This window comes from Nicotiana sylvestris, chromosome 1 (assembly GCF_000393655.2).
Source record: "Nicotiana sylvestris chromosome 1, ASM39365v2, whole genome shotgun sequence".
NCBI lineage: Eukaryota > Viridiplantae > Streptophyta > Magnoliopsida > Solanales > Solanaceae > Nicotiana > Nicotiana sylvestris.
The window spans coordinates 124,664,117-124,689,476 of record NC_091057.1 but is presented as its reverse complement, the minus strand read 5'-3'; the positions used below and the strand labels follow the sequence as shown (position 1 = coordinate 124,689,476).

The 25,360-nt window shown below is 39.0% G+C and overlaps 1 protein-coding gene across 1 annotated transcript; it reads left to right on the top strand.

Annotated features, from left to right (window-relative positions):
- The first annotated feature begins 13,608 nt into the window (after nucleotides 1-13,608).
- On the top strand, nucleotides 13,609-18,884 carry LOC104228648 (disease resistance protein RUN1-like). The gene is made up of 5 exons (XM_009781137.2): nucleotides 13,609-14,243; nucleotides 15,349-16,444; nucleotides 16,532-16,966; nucleotides 17,077-17,988; nucleotides 18,072-18,884. The coding sequence occupies exons 1-5, from the start codon at nucleotides 13,756-13,758 to the stop codon at nucleotides 18,777-18,779; spliced, it is 3,639 nt and encodes a 1,212-aa protein (XP_009779439.1). The 5' UTR covers nucleotides 13,609-13,755; the 3' UTR covers nucleotides 18,780-18,884.
- The last annotated feature ends 6,476 nt before the right edge of the window (nucleotides 18,885-25,360 follow it).

The window sequence follows — 25,360 nt, the reverse complement described above, 5'->3', positions numbered from 1 at the left end:
AAGGTAGATGTGTCGACATGGCTATCAATTCAGATGCAGTCAAGAGATATTATGCGTAATTTTTTTAATTACGGCAATTATTCGGTTTGTTTGTTTGTATTTGGCATTTGTTGAATAATGAGATGACGGAGGCAATTCTTTCTTCTATCCAAACACTTTTAACCCTCGCTTCCCCCTTTGAGCATTAAGCAAATTCTTTCAATACCCCTCTTTTGGAATCACTAATGGGAAAGATACGAAAAAAAAAGAAAAGAAAAGAAAGGAAAAGAAAAGAAAAAGAAAAAGAAAAGGAAAAGAAAATGAAAAGAAAGAAAAGAAAAATCAAGGAATATAAAACCGTGGGAACTACGTTTGACCTGATTCCTCAAAGAGGATACGTAGGCGCCTCACGGCTCGGTCATAGTATGCATCATAGCAAATATAGGATGCATAATGTACATAGTGTGCACAATATAGCACAATGTGCGTAACGCACGTAACTCAACATAAGCATAAAAAATAAAATTCCCCAAGCAAGAAAACTGGGGCAGAGGTTATGTTTTAAGTTCCAACAAAGGTTAGATTCCAAAAGTTGTAGCACATCACCCTTCAAATTGTTTTCATTTTTGTAGCCTTTCTTCAATCCCACACCAAAACCAACGTCAACATCCAAAAGACCTCCCGATCAATGTTCGAGAGATGCCAAATCCGGCAAATAAGGCCGAGAATAATACACTGATCCCCAGCAAAGAAGAGGATCGTAAGACTGGGAATGAGTTGATAGGCAAAAGAATCCCCGGAAGAGAGGGTCGTATCTACAACACACCGGATTCTCGAAAGAAATAAAATGAGAGAGTCTTATCGGTGAAAACCTTCACAGGCACCGAGAGGCGATGTAAGATGAGGGATGTGAAATGAGAGAGTCTTATTGGTGAAAACCCTCACAGGCACCATAAGGCGCCGGGAGATGAGAGAAAAGAGAGAGTCTCATTAGTGAAAACCCCTCGAAGGGCACTATGAGGCGACAAGATAGAGCAGCAAAAGCTACCACATTCGCAACAAGATGAACATCCATTTATCATCCCCAGCAAGTCAGACCGTCGGACAAATCGATTGATACAAATAGACTGGGTCGGGAATCTATGGTGCACGTCATGATCACGGGGACCAGTTGTGTCCTCCAGATAAGTTCTTTGGATTGTCTCCTCCCACAAAATATTGGTTCAGAAAGTTTTTCTTTTTTCCATATCTTTATTTCTTTTCCTAAAATGTGTCTTGAAAGGATTTTTCAAAGCTTACTACCAGAAACCAAAGGAGAATTCATCCAATGCAGGATGATACAAACAGTCTTAAAGGCCGGTCCCAGGCAATGCAGGGATTGTGCCCGGAAATTTTGGAAGAAGTAAGCTCCAAAAGGGAGTGGTTTCGGGAGTTAGAAGCAGACTCCCACATCATGTGTTTAAAGAGAAAGAAGAAAAGGGGATAAATTGAAAACCGATCCCCAGCAGGCTAGAGACCCCCAACAGGCAACTTTGCCCGCCAACCAATTATGGGGACAAAGAGCAAGAAAAGGGGAAGAGAGAAAAATGGCTTGCCAGAAAGGCACCACCACGATTAAAACTGACTAAATCCTTTTGTCTGTTGCAGGAGATCAAAGAATTGATGATGGCAGCAAGATGCAACGCCATGGAAGTCACCAAAAACCGGGGCAGAAAATTTTCTGCCGATTGTCGAAAATTTTCTGGAAGAACGGGAAAGCAATTTCAATACATTTTAAGTTCTAGGCCGCCCACCAGTATAATGCGGGAATACTTTTAAGTTCTAGGTCGCCCACCAGTATAATGCGGGAATACTTTTAAGTTCTAGGCCGCCCACCAGTATAATGCGGGAATACTTTTAAGTTCTAGGCCGCCCACCAGTATAATGCGGGAATACTTTTAAGTTCTAGGTCGCCCACCAGTATAATGCGGGAATACTTTTAAGTTCTAGGCCGCCCACCAGTATAATGCGGGAATACTTTTAAGTTCTAGGCCGCCCACCAGTATAATGCGGGAATACTTTTAAGTTCTAGGTCGCCCACCAGTATAATGCGGGAATACTTTTAAGTTCTAGGCCGCCCACCAGTATAATGCGGGAATACTTTTAAGTTCTAGGTCGCCCACCAGTAAAATGCGGGAATACTTTTAAGTTCTAGGTCGCCCACCAGTATAATGCGGGAATACTTTTAAGTTCTAGGCCGCCCACCAGTAAAATGCGGGAATACTTTTAAGTTCTAGGTCGCCCACCAGTAAAATGCGGGAATACTTTTAAGTTCTAGGTCGCCCACCAGTATAATGCGGGAATACATTTAAGTTCTAGGTCGCCCACCAGTACAATGCGGGAATACTTTTAGCTCTAGAGTTTGGAATCACTAGCCCCACCTGAAGACGGAAGGTTACAACAGAAAGCCCCAGGCAGGAATAACAATAAAATCCGCAGCGCCAAGAAGCAGACAACGGCAGAGGCAAGTGTGCAATTCAAAAGGAAAAAGGAACGCGTCTCAAAAGAAGCAGTGGGGAAACATTGTAGCATGCCCAGCATGACGATGCTGATGAAGAAACATACCACTGAAGGAGCCATTGGAAGATTTAAAGAAGAAAGCCGTGTCCCCAACGGATCAAGAAAAGTAATGTAAACTGGCATTCAAACGTCAGCAAAGGACCAGCATCATCTCCCAAAGTCACAAGATAAAGGCATCGGAGGAAAGTGGTAGCCGACAAGAAAGCAAGGCAACAAGAACAAGTTGAAGATGGATGAGATTTCAGGATCCTCAGTTTAGCTTAGCTTCTTGTTTTTCCTTTGAGCAATGTAATAGGGGGATCGGTTGAGCAGTAGCATCCTACAGCAGCATACAACAGCGCACGACGACAGCAAACACTACAGTCGCACGGTAGTCCCAGCTACCAAAATTTCCCGAACTACATTGACCTGATTCCTGTTTCAGCCCAGGATATGTAGGAAACCTCTGAAGCAAAGGTTCGGTCAAATCTTTTTCAAAAAATGCTTCACACGGAGTATTCGGACGGGCAAAAATCGCTCGCTTTATCTTTGCGCGAAAACCCTTCGTGTCTTCGTGCAAAGAGGGGCAGCTGTAAGCACGTGATTTTTGCTTTACGAGCAATCGCTCCAAAAGAAAATAAAAATAGTGACAAATGATTTCACTGTACAATTTTCAATTTTTCGTAACGAGTGCTGCTAGTCACGTGCGGTTCTGTCCATTTTGCTATTTTTTTAAACATTATTAAACAAAATACAAAATGTGTATGTCATGGTTATTAGACCATAATTCGTTCAGTAAAAGAAAATTCAAAAATATATATAGGGTGCGATTTAATCTATTTAAATATTTTGATAATTATGTTAGGTGTTAAATTAATGTTGGTTTGAACTTCATTTTATTTTTTTTTAAAAAAAAAAAAAAATTAGAAAAGAAAAAGGAAAGAAAAAAAAAGAATGAAGAAATCGGTTTGGGCCAAGAAAATAAACCAAAAAAAAAAAGCCCAAACCAATTCGAGCCGACCCAGTCCAAACCAGGCCTCAGGCAAACCCCCCCAAACGACGCCGTATATAGGCGTTTGATCTGAGTCGTCCGCCCAGGCCGATCTAACGACTCAGGACCTCTTTCAGCAACCCGTTTTTAAACCCGACCCAATAACCGGTCTGACCCAACCCCCCACTTAAACCAAACGACCCCGTTTAACTACAAAACGACCCCGTCTCATTTCTCAGCATCAGATCCAAGCCGTTGAGATCATATGATCCAACGGCTCAGATCTAAACCCCTAGACCATATATAAGCCTTCCCTTACACCCCACGCCCCCTATACCAACACCCCATCCCATCGTCCCCAAGCTCAAACCCGGACCTCCCATTAGAAACCCTAGCCGCCCCCATCTCCCTCGCCATTAAAGCCGGCGGCATGGACGCCGGTGACCACCTCCTGAACACCCTAAGACCCCATCACTCTCCTGAACATGGATCTACTATCCATTTGCCTCGAATCACCTTCCCTCGTCTCGAATCTTCGTTTGAAGATTTGAGTCGAACCTGGACCTATGCCAAACCACCCCATCTTCATACTAGACACTCTCCTGACCTTCCTCGTGACCAAACCAAGCTTGGTTTGGTCCGAATCTACCCACAACTCCTAAAAATTCAGATCTAGGAAATCCAGAACTTGAAACACATGCACCTGGGGGACCCGGCCAGTTTCGACAAGGGTTTGAGGTCTAATAGACCTTAATCAAGGTGTTCTCATGTGAGAACACCCTGATTAAAGTTTGTTCGGCCTCAAGGGCTCGAATTTGAATCAGATTTGGGTCTGTTTGGTTTAAACGTTTTGGTAAGTTTTCCGTTCTTTTGTTTTATTTCCAAATAAGTTGTCAGCATATCTCTTTGTGTTTGGCTGTTATTTTGTTATTTTTTTGGATTTCTTTCATCTCTGTAAAGACCTTTTATTTGGTCAATTGTTTTCTGTGTATGATTTGAATGTATTCTGTGATGAACATGGTCGATTAGATTAGTCGTCAAATGAATAAACTTATATAGTTTCCCAATGATTGAACAAAAGTTGTCTGATACCCTTTAGGTCCCTGAATGTATTGTTTATATGAGCGACTGATTATTACCTGTTATAATTAGTATAGTCGACTCGATAAATGTCGTCGATTAGTTTGCTATAACTAATGAATCGAATGAGCTAGTATTTTCACGTAACTAATTGAACTCGGACACTGGCTGGATGACCTAGTAATGTTTGAAATGGTTTGTTGGCATTATAAAAATGACTAAAAGGGTTCAGTCTAGGCAGTCCTGAATTTGAACTCTCATCAGTTCAAAAATGCCCTGATGCTGCAAAGGGTCAAGACAGTGATAACCAGGGTTTAACAGGGGTAATCGGGGGTGTTAACAAGAACAGAAGTAATTAGTTTAAGTGAGCTGACAAATGGGGTACTAAATTAGGATTAAACTAATGCCAATGGGGGGACAAGACATAAGAGTATGGGGTTTAAAATAAATAAATAAAACGAGCCCATAACTCTTGATTAAACAAAGATCAGGCGTGGGGAACAAAGGGGCTGGCACCAAGCATGCTTAGGCATGGGCTTAAAGGGTATGGGCATTCTGCCAATTGGCAGGCAGGGCAGCTCAGCTGTACTGGTGCATTTGGCCTATAAATAGGCCATTTGATAACTTAAACGAGGGGGGGATTTTTAGTCTTCAGAAAAAGAGAAAACGAAAGGTTGGAATTTTAGTCTTGAGGCTGGAACCCTTAGTCTAAAGAGAGGTCTAGTGAGCTTAAAGAAAACTGAGAAGTATAAGGCAGTTTCCAATAAACATTGTAACCAAACACTGCCTGAAAGTTGTATAAGAGTGCATATTGGTCAAGCTGTCTTGGCCAAGTTCTATTGCTTGCATTGACTGAGCTGTTTGTGGTTGTTGAACTGGTGGTTTTGCTGCATTGAACACTCAGTTATTGCTGTTGTTTCATTATTCTTTCCTGGGATTGCTCATTTGGTGTTCGACTATTTGCTGGTACTCTTTCCCTGGGAAATATTATTGGTTGTCTGAGGGTTGTGGAAGATATTTGGTTTGGTTTGTTGCTGTGCTGTTGCTGTGTATCTGCTGCTGCTGTGTTAGTGGTATATTGTCCAACTGACTATCCCTTTCTTCTGTTGTTCTCCATACCAGGTACACACCTAATACACTGTCAGATGTAATCGGAAATATGAGGATGAATACAAATGAGAAACTTGAAGAATGTCTTCTTTATACATAGATTGTTGCATTAAATATCATGTAATGTAGAATAATTTTATTCTTGCTTGGATGCTGGAAGTAGTTTGCAAGCCTAGTTGACATCAATATAGGTTAATGAATGATAGTCATGTATGTATGATGTTAGGTGAAAAAAAAAACCCTTCCCAGTGTAATAAGTTGTATTTTAGACCTAGTCTGATGGCGTAGCATATTCTATAATGTAGGCCAAGTAGGAAAACTATTCACATGAGTTAAAGTTCTTTCTCCTTTTGCTAGTTTGTCACATATATATTGATAAAGAACAAAGAATTAGTTCTAGGCCTCAACCTCAGGAAGGCCGAGCCCAAATCAAAAAATCAGCTAGGCCAGTATCGGAAAAACAGGGCCCAAGTCTGGCCATCATGCACGAGATAGGTTTGGGCCCATAATTTGCGACTAGTTGTCCATAAGTGCAGTCACGTTTTACTATTCTGTAAAAGCACTTGAAATCCGGTTTTATAATCGACTAAGGCTATTTACTGCTTTCAAATTGATAGAGACAAACACGACAAGAAACGTAGTTGCTATAGGATATCCTTTAAAAATAACAACGAGATGAGCCTCGATAAAAATAAACAAAACGCAGATGCGGGGCCCTTGTTAAATGTATATTAGTGAAGCATCTAGTTTCCAGGACGGGTTGTTAAGCAAATCTCACAACCTTCCCAAAATAACAATACGTTAGACTCTTTAGGACGCGCCTTTAATAATTCAACTTCCGTAAACTCGGGTGCACATTGATGTGACCCAAATCCAAATCTCAACGGAGTCGAAACGTATTTCTAATCACGGGCACATTGATTGTGACGTGGTTCGAGGTGTGTGTCCATAACGTTGCAAATTCATCTAAAAAAAAAATAATAATAATAAGAATGAGATAAGCCTCGCCAAATAAAAATACCAATCGCGGGGCCCTCAATGAATATTTGCTTTAAAAATTGTTTAGACTTCGGGATGGACCGTTTAGTAAAATTCCACGGTCTTACCCAAAATAAATACGCTAGTCGCTTTAGGTGCGCCTTTAATAATTTAATTTCCTTAAAATCGGGTGCACATTTGATGTGACCCGAATCCAAATCTCAACGGAGTCAAAGTGTGTCGACGACCACGGGTACATTGATTGTAACGCGGTTCGAGATACATTTTCACAACGTTGCAATTCTTGATAAAAACAGTAAATGACAAAAGCGGTTAAAAGTTAAATTTTGCACGCAAGTTCACACTTGTATAAAATCAGATAATCAAGCCGAATATAACAGTTGAGCGACCGTGCTAGAACCACGGAACTCGAGAATGCCTAACACCTTCTCCCGGGTTAACAGAATTCCTTATCCGGATTTCTGGTATGCAGACCGTAATATAGAGTCATTATTTTCCTCGATTCGGGATTAAAATTGGTGACTTGGGACACCCTAAACCTCCCAAGTGGCGACTCTGAAATAAACAAATAAATCCCCTTTCGATTGTCCTTTAATTGGAAAAAACTCCCCATGCGCCCCTCGGGTGCGGAAGAAGGAGGTGTGACAATAGCCTGATAAGATGGCTAAGCGTAAATTCAAGCCCTGCCTTCTCCGCAAAGAACCTCACCATCAACATTATTCGCTAAAAAGACGGGTGAATCTGGGCCAAGGTAACATGATACTTTCGACAGAAGTCAAGCACAACCCTATCAAGGGGGCCCAGCGTGAAGAGATACATGAACACAGTCAGAAATCCCTCGGCACGGTCCATAATACTCTCATCCGGGGAAGGTACTTGCAGTGCTACCTCCCCCCATCCACAGTCTTTCCTCACCAACTCATGGTGTCCCTCTCCTATCAAAGAAGTAAACTTCAAGGTATGCTCTCGTTGGTCCTGAGCATCGGGGAACTTTTCTAACGAAAAGTCCCCTCTAGAAGCAAAATGCCTCGAGCCAACAAAGCGAGAACTGGAGGCGAAACTCTCTCCTCCCTGCCGAGCGGATCCTGATGTAGCAGTCATGACTACAGCAAATTTAGAGAACTAGAGCGGGAATTTAGGCCAGAGCGTTAATACTAAAATAATGAAGGGTCTAACGCAGGAAAAAAGGGCAACTTCTCAGAATGGTGGAATCTCCAAAGGGGCGGAAGCAACCCTATATATGGAAAAAAACGGCGATGACCCGTCTAACTTAGAGGCCGATTAAAGTGCTGGCTGAAATCACTTTGGGAAGATGTATCGGCGTGATCACCTCGGTCACTTTGCAGCCATGTCATCCATTTGACGAACACCGTATGATGTTTCGGGGTCGGAGACCCCCACCCCAAACAAGTCCCGAGATGGTACCCGATCTCGAGGACCTCCATAAAAAAGAAGTTAGGTTCCAGGAAGCCTTTGGAATCACTACAAGTCCCAAGATGGTACTGTCACGACCCTAAACCCGGACCCGATCGTGATGGCGCCTCTCGTGAAGACAAGGCCACCTGACACTTCCTATTTTCCAATTTTTAACAGTTAAGCATTAAGAACAGTCTAAACATGATAAAATAAATCCGAAATAACAAATGATAGCATAAATACGTGGAAGAACACCCATACAGAACCCTAACCGGGGTGTCACTAGTCATGAGCATCTATAAGTCATAATACAATCCACTAAGTCTATAAACTAGTACAACTGTCTAAAAAGAAAGATAGAACTGATAAAGGAGTAGAGACACGGGGTTGCGGACGCCAACAGCTACCTCGTGAACTCTAAATGTTCGCCTGAAGCTGGAGGGATCAGCACTCGGGAGCGGCTTGAATCTGCACACAGGGTGCAGGGAGTAAAGAGAGTACTCCAACTCAGTGAGTAACAAATGTAAATAACGACTGAAAGTAAGAAAACACGTAAGGCACAAGGTATTCTATAATGAAGCAGTAAAACCATTTAAAAGCAGTAAACCAGTGAAAAGTTAAGTAACAATCCTTTTTCAATAAGTAAACAGGTAATTGACAGGCAGTTAAGGTAAAGTAAACAAATAAAAGTTCGCCCCTCGGCATAGTATCAACAATCTGCCCCTCAGGTAATATCTTAGAACAGTACCAGCCCCTCGGGCTCAATCTCACATCACAATGGGTACCCGCGCTCACTGGGGGTGTGCAGACTCCTGGAGTAGCCCCTTATGGCCCAAGCACAATATCAAGCCACCTCGTGGCATCATCACTAGGCCCTCGGCCTCATATCAATCAAGCCACCTCGTGGCACACATATCTCAGGTCCTCGGCCTTAGTCAAATATCCTCACAAGCTCCTTGGACAATAGTAAAACAGTGTTTCTCAACCCAAACATCATTTAAAATATCATTTAAGTCTTAAAACCGAGTAAACATGGCTGAGTATGAAAACAGTGGAAAAATAACATGACTGAGTTCAAGTATAAGTCAAAACAGTGAGGAAATATAAAAAAAAAGCCCTGAAGGGTTCAAATAGTTGGCACTAGGCCCAAATATAGCTCTCAGCCCAAATAATGATGATAATAAATAGATTTCAGTCAAATACGTGGTAAAACACCAATCGGGACGGACAAAGTCACAATCCCCAATAGTGCACGATCCCGCGCTCGTCATCAAGCGTGTGCCTCACTTCAATATAGCACTACGATGTGCAATCCGGGGTTTCAAACCCTCAGAACATTATTTACAATCATTACTCACCTCGAACCGGTCAAATCTCTAGCTTGCAATGCCTTTTCCCCTCGAATCGGCCTCCACTCGCGTCGAATCTATCCAAGATCAGAACAAGGACGTCAAAATATGCTAAGGGAACGAAGCCCAAGCGAAAACAATCAATAATTGGCATAAATCCCGAAATTACCAAAACCCGACCCCCCGTCCCACGTCTTGAAATTCATTAATTTTTACATCAATATATTCCTTATCTCCACACAAGTTCATACATATCAAAAGTTCTCAAATCCGACCCCAAATGGTCCTTCAAATCCACAATTAAAGACCTAAGTTTTCAAGCCCTAGTTTCTCCAATTTTAACCTTTGGTTTCCATAATTTCTAGCTTTAATCCATGAAATAATAGCATATGAATGAGTTTTAAGTCCAAATCCCTTATCTCAATGAAATCCCTCTTTCAAATCGCCCAAAAAGCTACCTAGCCGAAGTAGAAATGGTGGAAATAGCTCAAAATCGCGAATGAAATAACTTATATGTTCTGTCCAGACATTTCCGCATTTGCGGTACCGCATTTGCGGTTATTCCTCCGCTTCTGCGAAAATCACTTAAGTTCCCAGCCATCCGCATCTGCGACATCGTAGTGCGATTCCCCTAGCCGCTTCTGCGGTCCCAGTCAAATATAGCGACCCTTCTCACGCATATGCGGCGCCACACCTACGGTCCCCATTTCGCAGGTGCGGAAATACCAGAAGCAGTAATTCAGCAGCTGCAACAACAATCCAAACTTCTCATTAACCATCCGAAATCACCCCGAGGCCCCCGGGACCTCAACCAAAAGCACAAACATATCCCAATACCTTATTCAAACTTATTCCAATCACTAAAACACCTCAAACAACATTAAATCACCCAAAACACATCAGATTCAAGCCAAACTTTCTAAAATCTTCCAAATTACGCTTTCGATCAAAAACCCAACCAAATCACGTCTGAATGACCTAAAATTTTGCACACATATCCCAAATCACACACCAGAACTACTGCAACTCTCAGAATTCCATTCCGACCCCTATATCAAAATCTTGCCTACCGACCAGAAATCGCCAAAATATCAACTTCGCCAATTCAAGCCTAAATCTACTCCGAACCTCCAAAACTCATTCCGATCATGCTCCTAAGCCACAAATCACCTCCCGAAGCTAATCAAACCATCAGAACTCACATCCAAATCCTCTAGCACATAAATCAATATCCGATTGACTTTTCCAATTTAAACTCACTCTGAAGAGACTAAGTGTCTCAAACCTTGCCAAATCCTTTCTAAACTCGATCCGACCAACCCGATACTACAAAACACGGATAAACAAAGCATAAAGAAGTAAAAATGGGAAAACGGAGTGGTAACTCATGAGACAACTGGTCGAGTCGTCATAGGTACCCGATCTGGAGGACCCCTATCAAAAAGAAGTTAGGCTCCAGGAAGCCTTTGGTATCATCGCCAGTCCCGAAATGGTACCCAATCTCGGGGATCTCTCCATGGGGCCATCCATGTCATTACAAGACTGGGGATGGTACCCAGTTTTGGAGGCTCCTCTCAAGGAGAAAATAAACACTTAAAACTCCACTTATATGGGCTTGGCCTCGGGGTACCATCTAAACCCGGCAGTCCCTCATCTAGGATCTATCTACAACGCCTTAAGGCTATCTACAGTAAGTTCAAGAAAGGTTTCCATACAGCCCGAGCGAACCCCCACTCGGGGACTATTCTCGAAAGCCTAAAGGCAGTCTCCATTCTCGAGCTTCCGAGCGAATCCCCCCTCGAAGATTATCGTAGGGTCTAGAGGCTAAGTCTCGATTTGGGGGTTCGAAGCCCTAATCTCATTCAACTCGAAGTCAGGGTCCCGATGACCCGAGTTTATCAGTCCAACCCGGGCTCGATATTTGCACCAACTGATGGGGTAATGCACTTAGATTCTACACAAGCATAGATAAAGGGAAAATAGTATGCATCAGAGACAAATTAAAGAAACATTTTTCATTCATAAACATTCGATTACAAAAGCCCACGAGGGGTCCTTACACAGAAACAAAAAAGCAAAAAAGGTACATATGCAAGAAAAGCTCAGAGTCTAATCTATTCTCGAGGGTTCACCCTCGGCGGCAGTATCTTCGATCGCCATCCCCTCGGGTATGCATCCTCAGCGGCAGTGCCTTCGACCGCCACCCCCTCGGGGGTCTCATCTCGGCCCTCCAAAATGGTATCTCCAAGGGAGAAGATGAAGAAGAGGAAAGTGGGAAGATGAAGAAGAGGAAAGTGAAGAGGCAAAAAGGGATGAAAAAATGCCATAGCCCGCCAAAGAGCAAAGGCTTTCACCAGGCCAGGAAGATCACATCCCGGTAGAAGACTTGGCGGGGGTCGGCCTCACTTGCACAGCTACTTTGAGTCCACTTCTTGGTACATTGAGTTGTGAAAGCTACCAGCCAAAGGTACCACTTCACCCCATAGAAAGCAAAAGGGGTGAAGTGCCACTCCAGGTCGGGGTAGGAAGGTGAGCAGCGATGTATAGTTCGAACACCCTCGTAAGCAGCGGTGTATAGTCCAAATATCTTCCCAAGACGAAAGAGATCGGCCTCCCTATCTCCTCGTTTCGAGCCAACGGCGATAGCAGTAACGACAACAACAACAACAACAAAAAGTTGGTATAATCTCGCTCGATAAGGAGGGGCCCAGAAAAAGGCCATTGTATAACTGATGAGAACGCCACCAGGCAACTTTGAGGCCATGGGCCTCAGACATGGGAAACGATAGTGGATGAGGATCGAGAGAAGAAATGGGAGAAAGGTTGATTGAAGGACACTTGAATAAGGAGTTGGTTCCAAAAAGCCCCCATTTATAGAGAGAGGGCAGAGTAACCGACGGGTACAATCAATGCTCTTTTGAAAAACGCAACCGACAACGCCATCAATGTCCTTGAAAGACGTATCGACATGCGCAATTAATGCATTTTGGGAACTGAATCGGCGGCGGAGCTATCGCGTAGAAGGACGAGGATCGACTGTGCATTGAAAGACACTAAAAAGACAAGCTAGTGGGATGCCTCGGTTGCTACAAAATCCTATGTCATGACATCATTAGTATAACATTATCGCGGGAAATTCGGAAAGATGGTTATCAAGGTCGTTTTTTGTCATTCTACTCTAAGAAACGTGGGGACTATCTGTATACGGTAAAATCAGAGGGTTCAATTTTCCATCGTTATGAGGCCTCGAAGGCTCGAAATCACGGTCGATTTTTATTCCTCGAGGGCCATCGACGTCGACCTCGGGACAGTATAAGACCGATGGTTACGGGAAGAAAATGGGGAGTTCCCAAGGCGTGAAGCTAGAGCCGACAAAATCTGTCAGGCTAGTCTGAGCCCGTATCGTGGCATTAAATAGATGTCCCATCTCCATATCTTTGTAATAAATGCACTTGTACTATGTTGGAATTCCCCCTTTTATATAAAAGGGATCTTTGTCATTTTGTAAACTTCTGTTGCTCCATACTAAATATACAAGAACATTTTCTCTGCTCTCTAACATTTTCTCTTGGTTCCGTTGTCTCATTTATTGCCCATATTTATTGTGTTCTACTAAAAGCTCATCATTTATTGGTTATTATTGGCCATAAAGAGCCGTCTTTGATTTATTAATAACTGTTAGTCACCATAGACCGTCTTCGATAGCTCCCAGCCGAACTTCAGACTCGATCCCGAGGCCCTCGAATAGGCAAGCTCGAGGCCTTGATTGGCAGCAACTCGGTTTGGTTAACATCTTGTCTTTAAGCTCTTATCTTGTTTCCAAGTCTTTCACGTAACATCAACTGCCTAACAACTAGCATAAAAATAGATCACGTATTTTTAGAACCACTAAATCAAATTTAATTGTTATTATCATTTTCACGATAAATAACATAAAAAGTAACTAAATTTTGATTACTTTTGAAATTGTGGCTAATTTTCAATTACCGCCGGTTAATTTCGCTATTTTTGAATTTCACCCCATCAAATCACAGAGAAATAGATAGGATGACCAAAAATGAACCAAACCTCTTGCTAGAACAATTGTACTTACAAAAAGCTAAAATATTTTATCATGTCAGCTCGAGGAAAAAAAATAATATTACAGTCAATCCATAAAGTTGTCATTTTCTAACAACTGCTTTCACTTTTTATTCACTCAGATTGCCAAAGTTGGAACTAGATGGCTCCTTAATTAAGAAAATATTCCTGCCTTTAATTGTTTTATGTAGCTAGAGCTTTGTTGAATAGGGTATGGAGCAAGGTATACCTTCGTCGCCTCCTACTTCTCAATGTTCATATCATGTGTTCTTGAGTTTCAGAGCAAAAGACACTGGCAAGACTTTCACTGATCATCTCCACAGAAATTTGGTGCGAGCTGGGTTTCATGTATTCAAATGTGATAACGATGATTATGACGGTGAAAAAGAGGACTTGAAGTCAAAATTGCAAAAGGGAATAGAGCAATCGAAGATGTCAGTGATTGTATTGTCCCAAAATTATGCATCATCTGAAAGGTGTCTTGATGAGCTGGTCGTGATTTTGGAGCAAAAGAGGAATTTTGGGCACATAGTTTTGCCTGTCTTTTTTAACGTGGATCCTTCTGATGTTAGGAAGCTAAAGGGAAGTTTTGGTCAGCCTTTTTCTGCAAATGGAGAGAGTCAAAAGTTAAGAGATTGGAGAAATGCTCTCAAACAAGTTGCAGATTTGGGAGGGATGCCCTTGCAAAATCAAGCTGATGGGTAACTATTTCCCCTCAATTTCTGTTACAAATAATATCTTTGATTCTCCATTACATGCCTCTTGCAAGCGGTCAAGATTTTATCTTTTGTACTAAAGTCTATAATTTTATCAAAATTAACCAAGAAAAGTTGAACATATAAAAGTTCATTAGTTGTTTTTAGGTATTCTAAATTTTAATTTGACTTTTTTCGGTTTATTCCGTCTGATTCATGGTAAATGTTTGCCCCAAACCAATTCTAACTTAAAATAGGCATTAATTAATCATGGTTAAGTGATAGAAGTGAATGTGCAAACAGGTGTACATGTTTCTATTGATTTGGTGTAAACGCCTGGTGTGCACCGAGTAGCTTCGGCTTAGGCTCTGTATATGTGTTAAAATTTTAACTAAATAAGTGTAAAAAATAGAGTTTGAACCGAGTAAATTAGACACGGTGTGGTAAAGTTCTGAATTTAAACCCATAAAGTTCGAATCTTTGATCAGCCTCTGCCGGTGCGGGTAAGTTTTTATCCTGATTTAGTAAGGGTGGCAATCTTGGAACATGTGATCTATGCTCCCCAACTTGAGAATCAATGTTAGAATGAAATTATTTATATACATCTAGGTTAAATATGTTGATTATAACATATAAAATCCTTTATAATTGAGATATTAGGTGTCTAGGTAATTAGAAAAATCTCCTTATTTCATGCGCTTAAACACTTCTTTATCATGACCTCTGTAATGTTTTTTACCACCAGTTCAGTAAAAGTTTCCTTTTTTTCTCACGTTTCATTATGCTGATCATAGGACTTGACAAAAAGGAAAAAGTGGACCAATAGCTAAAATGTTGTTCTGCAGAACTCATGGCTGGTGGCATCAGTATGTTGTTGAAATACAGAAGCTCTGAGCCCTTCTAGTGCCCCTTCATATGATTAGATTAAAAAGTCTTTAGGTCTTTGTAATCCTGAAGATCGTAAACTTCATCTGTCTGTATTTGAGTATTTATCTTTTTTCAATTTTATAGAGTACTTCTCTATAACATATTTCTATTGCTTATCACCCTATGTTTTTTAGCTCTTCAATTCAGATCTTAATGGCCTTCACATTTTAATCGGAACTTGTAGATATGAGGCAAAGTTCATTGAGAATATAGTTGAAGTAATTGCAAGCAAGCTACGTCCCAGAGCCTTAAACAATGCTCCTTACCTCATCGAAATCAGTTATCGGGCTGAAGATATTATCTTGTGGCTACAAGATAGATCAACTAATGTAGGGCTATATGTGATCTGCGGGATTGGTGGAATTGGGAAGACAACCCTTGCCAAATTTGCCTATAACTCAAGTGCAAGATCATTTGAAGGAAGCAGCTTTCTTGCAAACATCAATGAAACTGCAAAACAATGTAATGGTCTAGTTCGTCTGCAGAAGCAAGTTTTGTATGATATAGTTGGAAAAAAAGAGAGGATATCCAATGCTGATGAAGGAATTATGATGATTGAAGATGCCCTACGCTATGAACAAATTCTTCTTGTTCTTGATGATGTTGATGAAGTTGACCAGATAGATAAAATTTTAGGAATGAGAGATTGGCTTAATCCTGCTAGTAAAATCATTATAACAACGAGGCATGAGTCCTTGCTAAAGCCTTTTGTACCTCACAAGGTGCTTAAAGTAGAAGCCTTGAATAAAATGGATTCCCTAAAGCTGTTCAGCTGGCATGCCTTCGGAGAAGACCATCCTTTGGAAGGTTATGTCGAGCTCTCAAAACGGGTGGTTCTTCAATGTGCAGGACTTCCTTTAGCTCTTCGTGTTTTAGGTTCAGCTCTGTCGGGTAGAAGACCAGAAATATGGGGAAGTGCATTAGAAAAGCTGGAAACAATCCCTGATGGTCATGTCATTGAAAAACTTAAAGTGAGTTTTTACTCTCTAGAAGATGACCATGACAAAGATATATTCCTTCATATAGCTCTTTTCTTTCTTGGGATGGACAGAGACGACTCTGTCAGAATACTGAATGGATGTGGTTTTTACACAATAATTGGGATGCAAAACCTCATTGATAGAAGTCTTTTGACAATCAATGACTTGAATAAGTTGGAGATGCATCAGTTGCTTCGAGACCTTGGGAGAGATATCGTTCGTAGGGAATCACAGGATCCTGGAAAACGCAGTAGACTTTGGAATAACAAGGATTCTTTCAGAGTGTTGAACGATAAAACTGTAAGACATTTAATATGTGTGTTCTGTCCTTCATTGTCCTTGCCATACCCTCACAATTTATTTTTTTCTTTCCAAAATTCCTGTTAGGGCACTGAAAGGATTGAAGGGATCAGCTTTGACATGCCTATGTTGATGGAGGATAAATCAGCCAAACAATTTTTCACTGGAAATAGCTCGAAAAGGCGCTTCCGAAAAGATCATGTAGAGAACTGTGCAGATCATAATCTTTCGCTGCAACAGCCTTCTTCTGTCTTTTATTCATGGAATTCAGGAGACACTTCATCACGAAACTCAAACTACAGCATAGAAACTGATGCATTTACGATAATGCGAAACCTAAGGGTACTCAAACTAAATGATGTAAACCTCATTGGATGCTATAAAGAATTTCCCAAGAGATTAAAATTGTTGTCTTGGCGTAAATGCCCTTTAAAATCCTTACCTAGTGACCTTTCCTGGGAAAACCTTGTTTCTATTGACATGCGGTACAGCAATTTACAACAAACATGGAGTGAAACTGAGGTATAAATCATCTTTTCTTTTTTTTTTCTCTCTCTTTCAGTAGTTTTCCTGGCTTAATGAAGATAGTAAATTCAGAAAAAGAAATTGATTCAATGCTTTTCTTCAATCAGTATTTCAGATTTCTCAGGATTCTCAACCTTAGTCATTCTTGGGAACTTACCAGAACACCTAGCTTCGCTGGAATGGCCCGACTTGAGAAACTAATTCTTAAAGATTGTATTAAACTGGTTGATATCGATGAAACTATCGGCTGCCTCCAAGAAATCACCCTGCTAAATCTGAAAGACTGCAAGAGCATCAGAAAGCTGCCAAGAAATATCGGTGAACTTATAACTCTTAAGATACTTGATATATCCTTCTGCTCAAGCCTGGAGTGGCTGCCAATGGAGCTTAACATGATAGATTCTTTGAAAGTTCTAAGAGCTGATGGAATTGATCTAAACCAAATACTCTGTACCACCCACGAGCGGAAATCATTGCAGGCATTATTTTCATCTTGGGTATCAAAGCCAAGAAACACTCCTGAAATATCGTGGGCCTTTTTACCAAGCTCTTTGGTGAGCTTGAGTCTTGTGAGTTGCAGGCTGTCTGATGAATATATTCCCCAGAAGTTTATCAATCTTCCGCTGCTCCAAGAACTGGATCTAAGTGAAAATTCAATTAGCTGCCTCCCGGAGTGGGTCAAGAGTCTGCCTCAGCTCCAAAGCCTCAGTGTCAAGTCCTGTAAGATACTCAAATCACTTACTGAGATGCCAATTAGCATTTCAGAACTGTACATAGATAGTTGCTCGTCCTTGGAGATGATGACATACCAATCATTGCTATCGAAATATCCAATCCTGAGTCACGATTACAATTGTGACAATCTAGTCATGATGCAGGGGAAATTTAAGTTAGAAGCTCTAGAAATTGCTGACCCACAGATGCTTAAACGTTTTGGTCTGAATGTTGACACTATGGAAAATACTATGGTGAAAATGGACCTTTTTTCGAGTTACAAGATGAGAATGCTTCCATTGCAGGTTCTTGCCTCTCGCTCTCCCTATGACTACCTCATCTGTGTTTACAGTTGATCCTTAACCGTTGATTTCTGTGACTGGAACAGGGCTTATACGAGCAAGGAATCTTTAGTACATTTCTTCCGGGAAACAAAGTACCTAGCTGGTTCCCAAAGTTAAAAAATGCGAATTCAGTAAGTTTTACCATATCTCAACCTCTCAACAATATCCAAGGCCTATCCATAGCCATTGTGTATACAAGTTCTGAAAGTCAAGAGGCCAAGCTCCCAAGAGCCTACTGGTGCAACAACAACAACAAAAAACCCAGTGCAATCCCACAAGTGGAGTCTAGAGAGGGTAGCAGAGCCAACTGGTGCCATCACCAGAATATCGTACACAATAGGACTAAAGATTTGAAGTGGATCCACATTCCAAGAGTTTTCGGCGTGCCAGAAGGTAATGAAGAAATAACATGGTTAAGTCACTGGAAATTTGGAGACCTGCTAGAAGATGGAGATGATATTTCTATTTTAGTTAGTCTGAATAGCCTGAAGGTAAAGGAACTTGGCGTCGACCTTGTTTGTAACGAGCAAGAGCAGAGTGACCCATCAAACTGCAACGATGCAAGCCAAGTTCCCAACAACAACAACAAACTCAGTGTAATCTCACAAGTGGGGTCCGAGGAGGGTAGTGTGTACGCAGCTTTACCCCTGCCTTGTGAAGGCAGAGATGCAAGCCAAGTTCCCATCTTTTCTAATGATAAAGTGCCTGGAGATGTATCACAGCGTGGTAAAGTGTTTAAAATAGGGAGGTGATATACTTGATTAGTTATGGTAATTGGCATGACAAAAACCCATAGTATGTTGAAATTGTATACTGTGTTGAGATTATACTATGCTAAAATTTATTTTCTTTTCCAACCATTGATTTATTTATTTTTACTAGGTGAAAGTTGAGTGCACCCCTAGAGAATCTTGATATTAATTCTAGAAATTCATTAACCGTTTGAACAAGAGCACTTGCTTTAATTAACATAGGAGGTAAATGCTTGATTTTAAAATAAAAGAATTGTAATTGCAGCTGAATTTAAAATAATATTATAGGGATTTAGGGTAATTTACTCTTCTTTAACAAACTACATTTAAATGCAAAATTTAGTTTATTGAATAATCGGTATGCATGGGGGAAAAAGGTATAGAATTAAAAAATTGATTTAAATAATTTAAACGGATTAAAGTAAAAGTATAACATATTAATGATTCCAATGATTAACTTTGGATTTATTTTTGAAATTCAAACTAAATAGAAACAAATATGGTGTTCAGCTGAAAATGGATGTGAGGGGTCAGTAGGGGTGTGCATTCGATTTATCGATTCGATTTTGACCCTTATCGATAATTAATTATCGATTTGTACATATGCTTATCGTTATCGTTTCAATAAGGTTTCGATTTTTTCGATTTCGATTTATCGATTTTTGGGGCTTATCGATTCGGTTATCGATTACACCAATAAGAAAATTTACGGGATTCCACAGAAAGTATATCGCTACAAACACACCTAACTAATATGGACAAAAGGAAGCTAAAATAAGAAGAGCACCGTTTATAACATAAAAATTGTGTCAACAAGCACATGCAACGAAACTAAAGTAAGGGATCAAATGTATGCCACCAACACTCCAACGGTATAAACAAACAAAAAATCAAAATACATCATCACGGCTAATTCTGTTTTCCATTAATTTGAACTTCATTTACTTGAGCTTTAAATATGATCATTCCTTAAATGTGGTAGAGGAAATAATAGGGTTAGGAACTTAGGGTAAAGGAAAGGGTATTATAGAATAAGGGTAAAAAAAAATTAAATTTTTTTAAAAAAAAAAAATTAAAAAAATTAAAAAAAATTACTGTAGCTTATCGATTTATCGATAAACCGATAATCGAAGAGGACAAAATCGAAATCGAAATCGATAAATCGATAAGGAAAATTTTGAAATCGAAATCGAAATCGATAAACCGATAAATCGAAATCGATAAACCGATAACAAATAATCGATTCGATTTATCGATAAACCGATTCGAATGCACACCCCTAGGGGTCAGAGCATGCAAAATCAGAAGACTCAATCATAATTAGGTGTTCAGCTGAAAATGGATGATATGGTTAGTGGGTAAATTTCTTCAAACTCCAGACTTTCTGTTATGAGGAAAAAATCAGTAATATTTTCTTTTTCCGACTGTAACCAAAAAGTATGACCTTGCTTCGCTATTATTGTTAGATTTTAAACTTTACACACACAAATTGTTAATTTTGTTTTACACTACTAAATCATTTACTGAAAGACTAAGGACCCGTTTGCCCATATAATTTTTTCCGTTTTTTTCTGAAACTCATCTTCAAAATATTGTTTGGTTATATATTTAACTGAATTTTTGAAGATGAGATTCAAATTTGAAAATGTGAGTTTTACCTCTTTTTCAAGCTCTCACAAAATTATAATATTTTTTCAAGTAAAATACATATCCACGCATAATTTTAATTTTAAATACTTTATTCAACTTAACTTCAAAAACTAATATTTTTTCAAATCTCACATTTTTTTTATGTCCAAACGCTTACTAAATAACTGTCTTTTTGGCTCCCCAATATTTTGTACCGTTGACGTTGGTCTTGTTTTTTGGACTGATAAAGACTTCAAACCACTCCCCAGCCCCCTCGACAAATTAGGACATGTTATAAATATATTATATTATGGATGTTCATTTAGTCCTCCGTTGTAAATAAGTTTCTTGAAGAAGCTTATCCATATGAGACTCCACCGTAAATATGTTTATCTATTTAAGTACTCTATTGGAAATAAGCTTCCTGAAGAAGCTTATCACTTCGATACCCGGTTATGGATAAACATTACCCCCGGTAGAAGATTATCCATACCGGGTATAATAAGCTTATCCTTTCAGTACCCAGTTATGGATAAATATTATCCCCGGTAGAAGATTATCCATACCGGGTATAATAAGCTTATCCTTTCAGTACCCAGTTATGGATAAACATTACCCCCGGTAGAAGATTATCCATATCGGGTATAATAAGCTTATCCTTTCAGTACTCCGTTATGGATAAACATTGCTCTCAGTAGAAGATTATCCATATCTGGTATAGTAGCAGCTTACACAGCAGCTTCCTTTCTTCTATAAATAGAAGAGATTTCAGTTCATTATGTACATCAGTTTGAATTCGAATAATATATCAGTTTCTCTCTATACTTGTCTTTACTTTATAGTCTTTATTTTATAACACGTTATCAGCACGAGACTCTGCCATCTCGAGCAAATATTTTGAAAGTATCTGAGGTAAGAACTTTCTTTTCCTAAATAATGTCAAATCTTTCTAAACTTGAATTTGTAGCCCTGGATATATCGGGCAAAAGCTACATGTCTTGGGTGCTTGATGCTGAAATTCATCTTGATGCGATGGGTCTGGCAGACACCATCAAGGATAAAAATCAGGCATCAAACCAAGACCGTGCCAAAACAATGATATTCCTGTGCCAAAGCAATGATATTCCTACGCCATCACCTTGACGAAGGCCTGAAAATGGAATATCTCACTATTAAAGATCCAGTCATACTGTGGAATAATTTGAAAGATAGATATGACCACCTGAAGATGGTCGTTCTTCCACAGGCACGTTATGATTGGACTCATCTAAGGCTACAAGATTTTAAATCTATCAGTGAGTATAATTCTGCTATGTTCAGAATTATTTCCCAATTGAAATTATGTGGTGATAATATTACTGATCATGATATGTTGGAGAAAACTTTCACCACTTTTCATGCCTCGAATATGCTCCTGCAGCAGCAATATCGAGAGATGGGATTTAAAAAGTATTCTGAACTTATCTCACATCTTCTTATAGCAGAGCAACATAATGGGCTATTAATGAAAAATCATGAAAGCCGACCTATTGGTTCTTGTCCATTCCCTGAAGTGAATGAGACGAACTTCCACCAAGCTAAACGTGGAAGAGGTCGTGGCCCCAGTCGTGGTCATGGTCGTGGTCGGGGAAGAAACTCTAATCATCGTAATAATAATGTACCAAAGAAGCCTCCCCACCACCAGCAGTGGAAAAGGAAGGAACAAAAGTATGAAGTGGTGCAAGCGCCAAATGCAGAAAATGCATGCTATAGATGTGGAGGAAAAGGGCACTGGTCACGTACCTGTCGTACGCCAAAGCACCTGGTTGAGCTTTATCAAGCCTCCCTGAAGAAGACAGAGAAAAATGTTGAAGCAAATTTTATTTCTGAAGATAATTTAGACTTCATGCATTTGGATGTAGCTGATTACTTTGCACTCCCAGAAGGAGAAACAAGTCATGTAATCGGTAGTGAATCTGTAGAAATGTAAATATTTTAATTTTTGTTGTTTGTAATAGATAGTATGGTTATGTAATTGTTGTACATAAATAAAAGTTATGCTTTGATAATGATGTTTACTATAATATATTTTATTTATGTTATTTTGAAGAATATGGATAACCCTCAAATTATGTTTGGATCAAAGACAAATCATGAAGATATTTGTGTTATTGATAGTGGAACAACTCATGCCATATTCAACGATCAGAAATACTTTTCTTATTTGCATAAGGAAAAAAGCAAATGTTTCAACAATTTCTGGTAATATAAGTTTGATTGAAGGCTCCGGAAGAGCCATAATATTTCTGTCTAAGGGAACAAAACTTATTATAGACAATGCATTGTTCTCCTCCAAGTCCCGAAGAAACTTGTTGAGTTTTATAGATATCCGCCGAAATGGATATCATGTTGAGACAATAGATGAAATGAACAGGGAATATCTTTATATTACAAAGAATATTTCTGGCCAGAAATGCATTGCAAAAAAGTTACCAACTTTATCTTCTGGCTTATACTATTCAAAAGTTAGTACAATTGAAGCACACTCTATCGTAAACCAGAAGTTTACGGATTCAAATACTTTTGTGCTTTGGCATGGCCGTTTGGGCCATTCCGGATCAATAATGATGAAACGAATTATTGAAAATTCGAGTGGGCATCCATTAAAGAACTTGAAGATTCTTACAAATGACGAATTTTCTTGTGATGCTTGTTATCAAGGAAAAATGATCACTAGACCATCACCAATGAAGATTGGTATTGAATCCACTGCCTTTTTAGAGCGTATACATGGGGATATATATGGACCTATTCACCCTCCAAGTGGGTTGTTTAGATATTTTATGGTCCTAATAGATGCATCTTCAAGATGGTCTCATGTGTGCCTTGTCACACCTCCTTTTTCCGGCACCGCGAGGTGCGTAGGGAGTTTTTTTCCAATTAAAGGACAGTCGAAACGGGATTGGTTTAATTATTTCAGAGTCGCCACTTGGGAGATTTAGGGTGTCCCAAGTCACCAATTTTAATCCCGAATCGAGGAAAAGAATGACTCTATATTACAGTCTGCGTACCAGAAATCTGGATAAGGAATTCTGTTAACCCGGGAGAAGGTGTTAGGCATTCCCGAGTTCCGTGGTTCTAGCACGGTCGCTCAACTGTTATATTTCGGCTTATTTATCTGATTTTTAATACAATTATGAACCATGTGCAAATTTTATCTTTTACCGCTTTATTATTATAATTATTATTTTTTAGGAATGTGAACATCGCTTAAAACATATCTTTGGATTGTGTCACATGAAATGCACCCACAATACGAAACATATTTTATTTGATGTTTTAGGATTTAGATTTGGGTCGCATGAAATGCGCATCCGAGTTTAAGAAGGTAAAATTAATTAAATCGCGCCTAAAGAGTCTAACGCGTCATTATCTTTGGGGAAGGAAGTGAAATTCACTAAACAATCCATCCCAAATTCTAAGTAATTTTTTTTTAATAATTAAATAAATAAATGAGATTGGAGAATCCTATAAATTTTGTATTATTTACATCTATTTATTTTTAGCGATATCCTTTAATAATATCCTTTAATGACTACATTTTTATTATTACTAAGTTTTTTATACATATAAAATCAATATCTACATTCTTGAAAATGACATATTAAATAGAAGAGAAAAACAAATATTAACAGAAAGTAATAAAATTATAATCATAAATACAACATGGAATTATCGAAAAGTAAAAAATAAAAAAAAACTAATTATCCCATAGTTGGATTAAAATTCAAATTATTAGTAAGACTTAAGCTTATTGAAACTAATTATTTACAAATACTGAAAATTGAAAGAAATAAAAATAAAAACTTGAGTACTAAATCATATTTCCAAAAATTTAAACAATTTAACATTAACTAACTTTGTTTTAATTCATCATGTCCTAATACTTGTTTGCAAACTAATTCATGTTATAACTGAAATTGACTACATGATTCGGATTAACTTATCGTTGACGAAAAACCTTCTGAATAAGGAACTTAGTTAATTTTTGCCAAACTGATTCAATAACGCCATTTTTACGTTATTTCTTCTATTTTTTTTATTAAACAGTTTTAATTAATAATCAGGCTTAAATATATTTCCTAATAATCTGGTAAAGGCGTTATTTAATATGTCGCTATAATATGCCTAGTTATGCCGATGACAGTGATTTACAGAATAATAATACATGAATAACCTAAATACAATACAAAAATTAAATTAAACTAAATTAAAAATTTAACACTCCATTCTTCATTTCAGCTTACAAAATGCCAAAATTACAGTTGTGTACCTGATATTGTCAATATAAGAAGAAGAAAGTCAGCAACGTAATACGTAACACAGCAACAGCAACAATAACCAGCAATAACCAGTCAACGAAAATCCCAGTGACAGCTTTGAAAAATTCAAAATAAAATCCAGGAATGCCGAAAATAATGGACAGAAACCAAAGGAAATTTTCAGATTTTTGAAAGGCTAGTTAATCTTCAACCCTTAATTTCTACACCTGTATACCAGAATATTTCTCAGGTGTGTACTACTTTCTCTTCTAATTTTCAAATTTTTTTTCTTTGTATGTTTTTTTTTTTCTTGAGAGTTTCAATATTTTTTTTCGGAATAAATGTTCAGCTTTTTTTTTTCAATCTCTTTTTTTCTGTCTGTATTTCTTCTTCCTTTTGTGTTCAAGACTTCACATATATATATCCCATCCCATAAATTAATTAAAATCAATCCCTTTCTCTACCAAACCCATTATCTTCCCACTCATCCCCATTACATTAAATAAATATATCACACCACCCCATTATATTTTGTCCCCCATGCTTTATTTAAAATAATGCAAGATTCCCCTTTAATTTAAATCTTGTCCCCCCTTTATATTAAATAATCATATCACAACCCACCCCATTTCATTTTGTCCCCCATGCTTC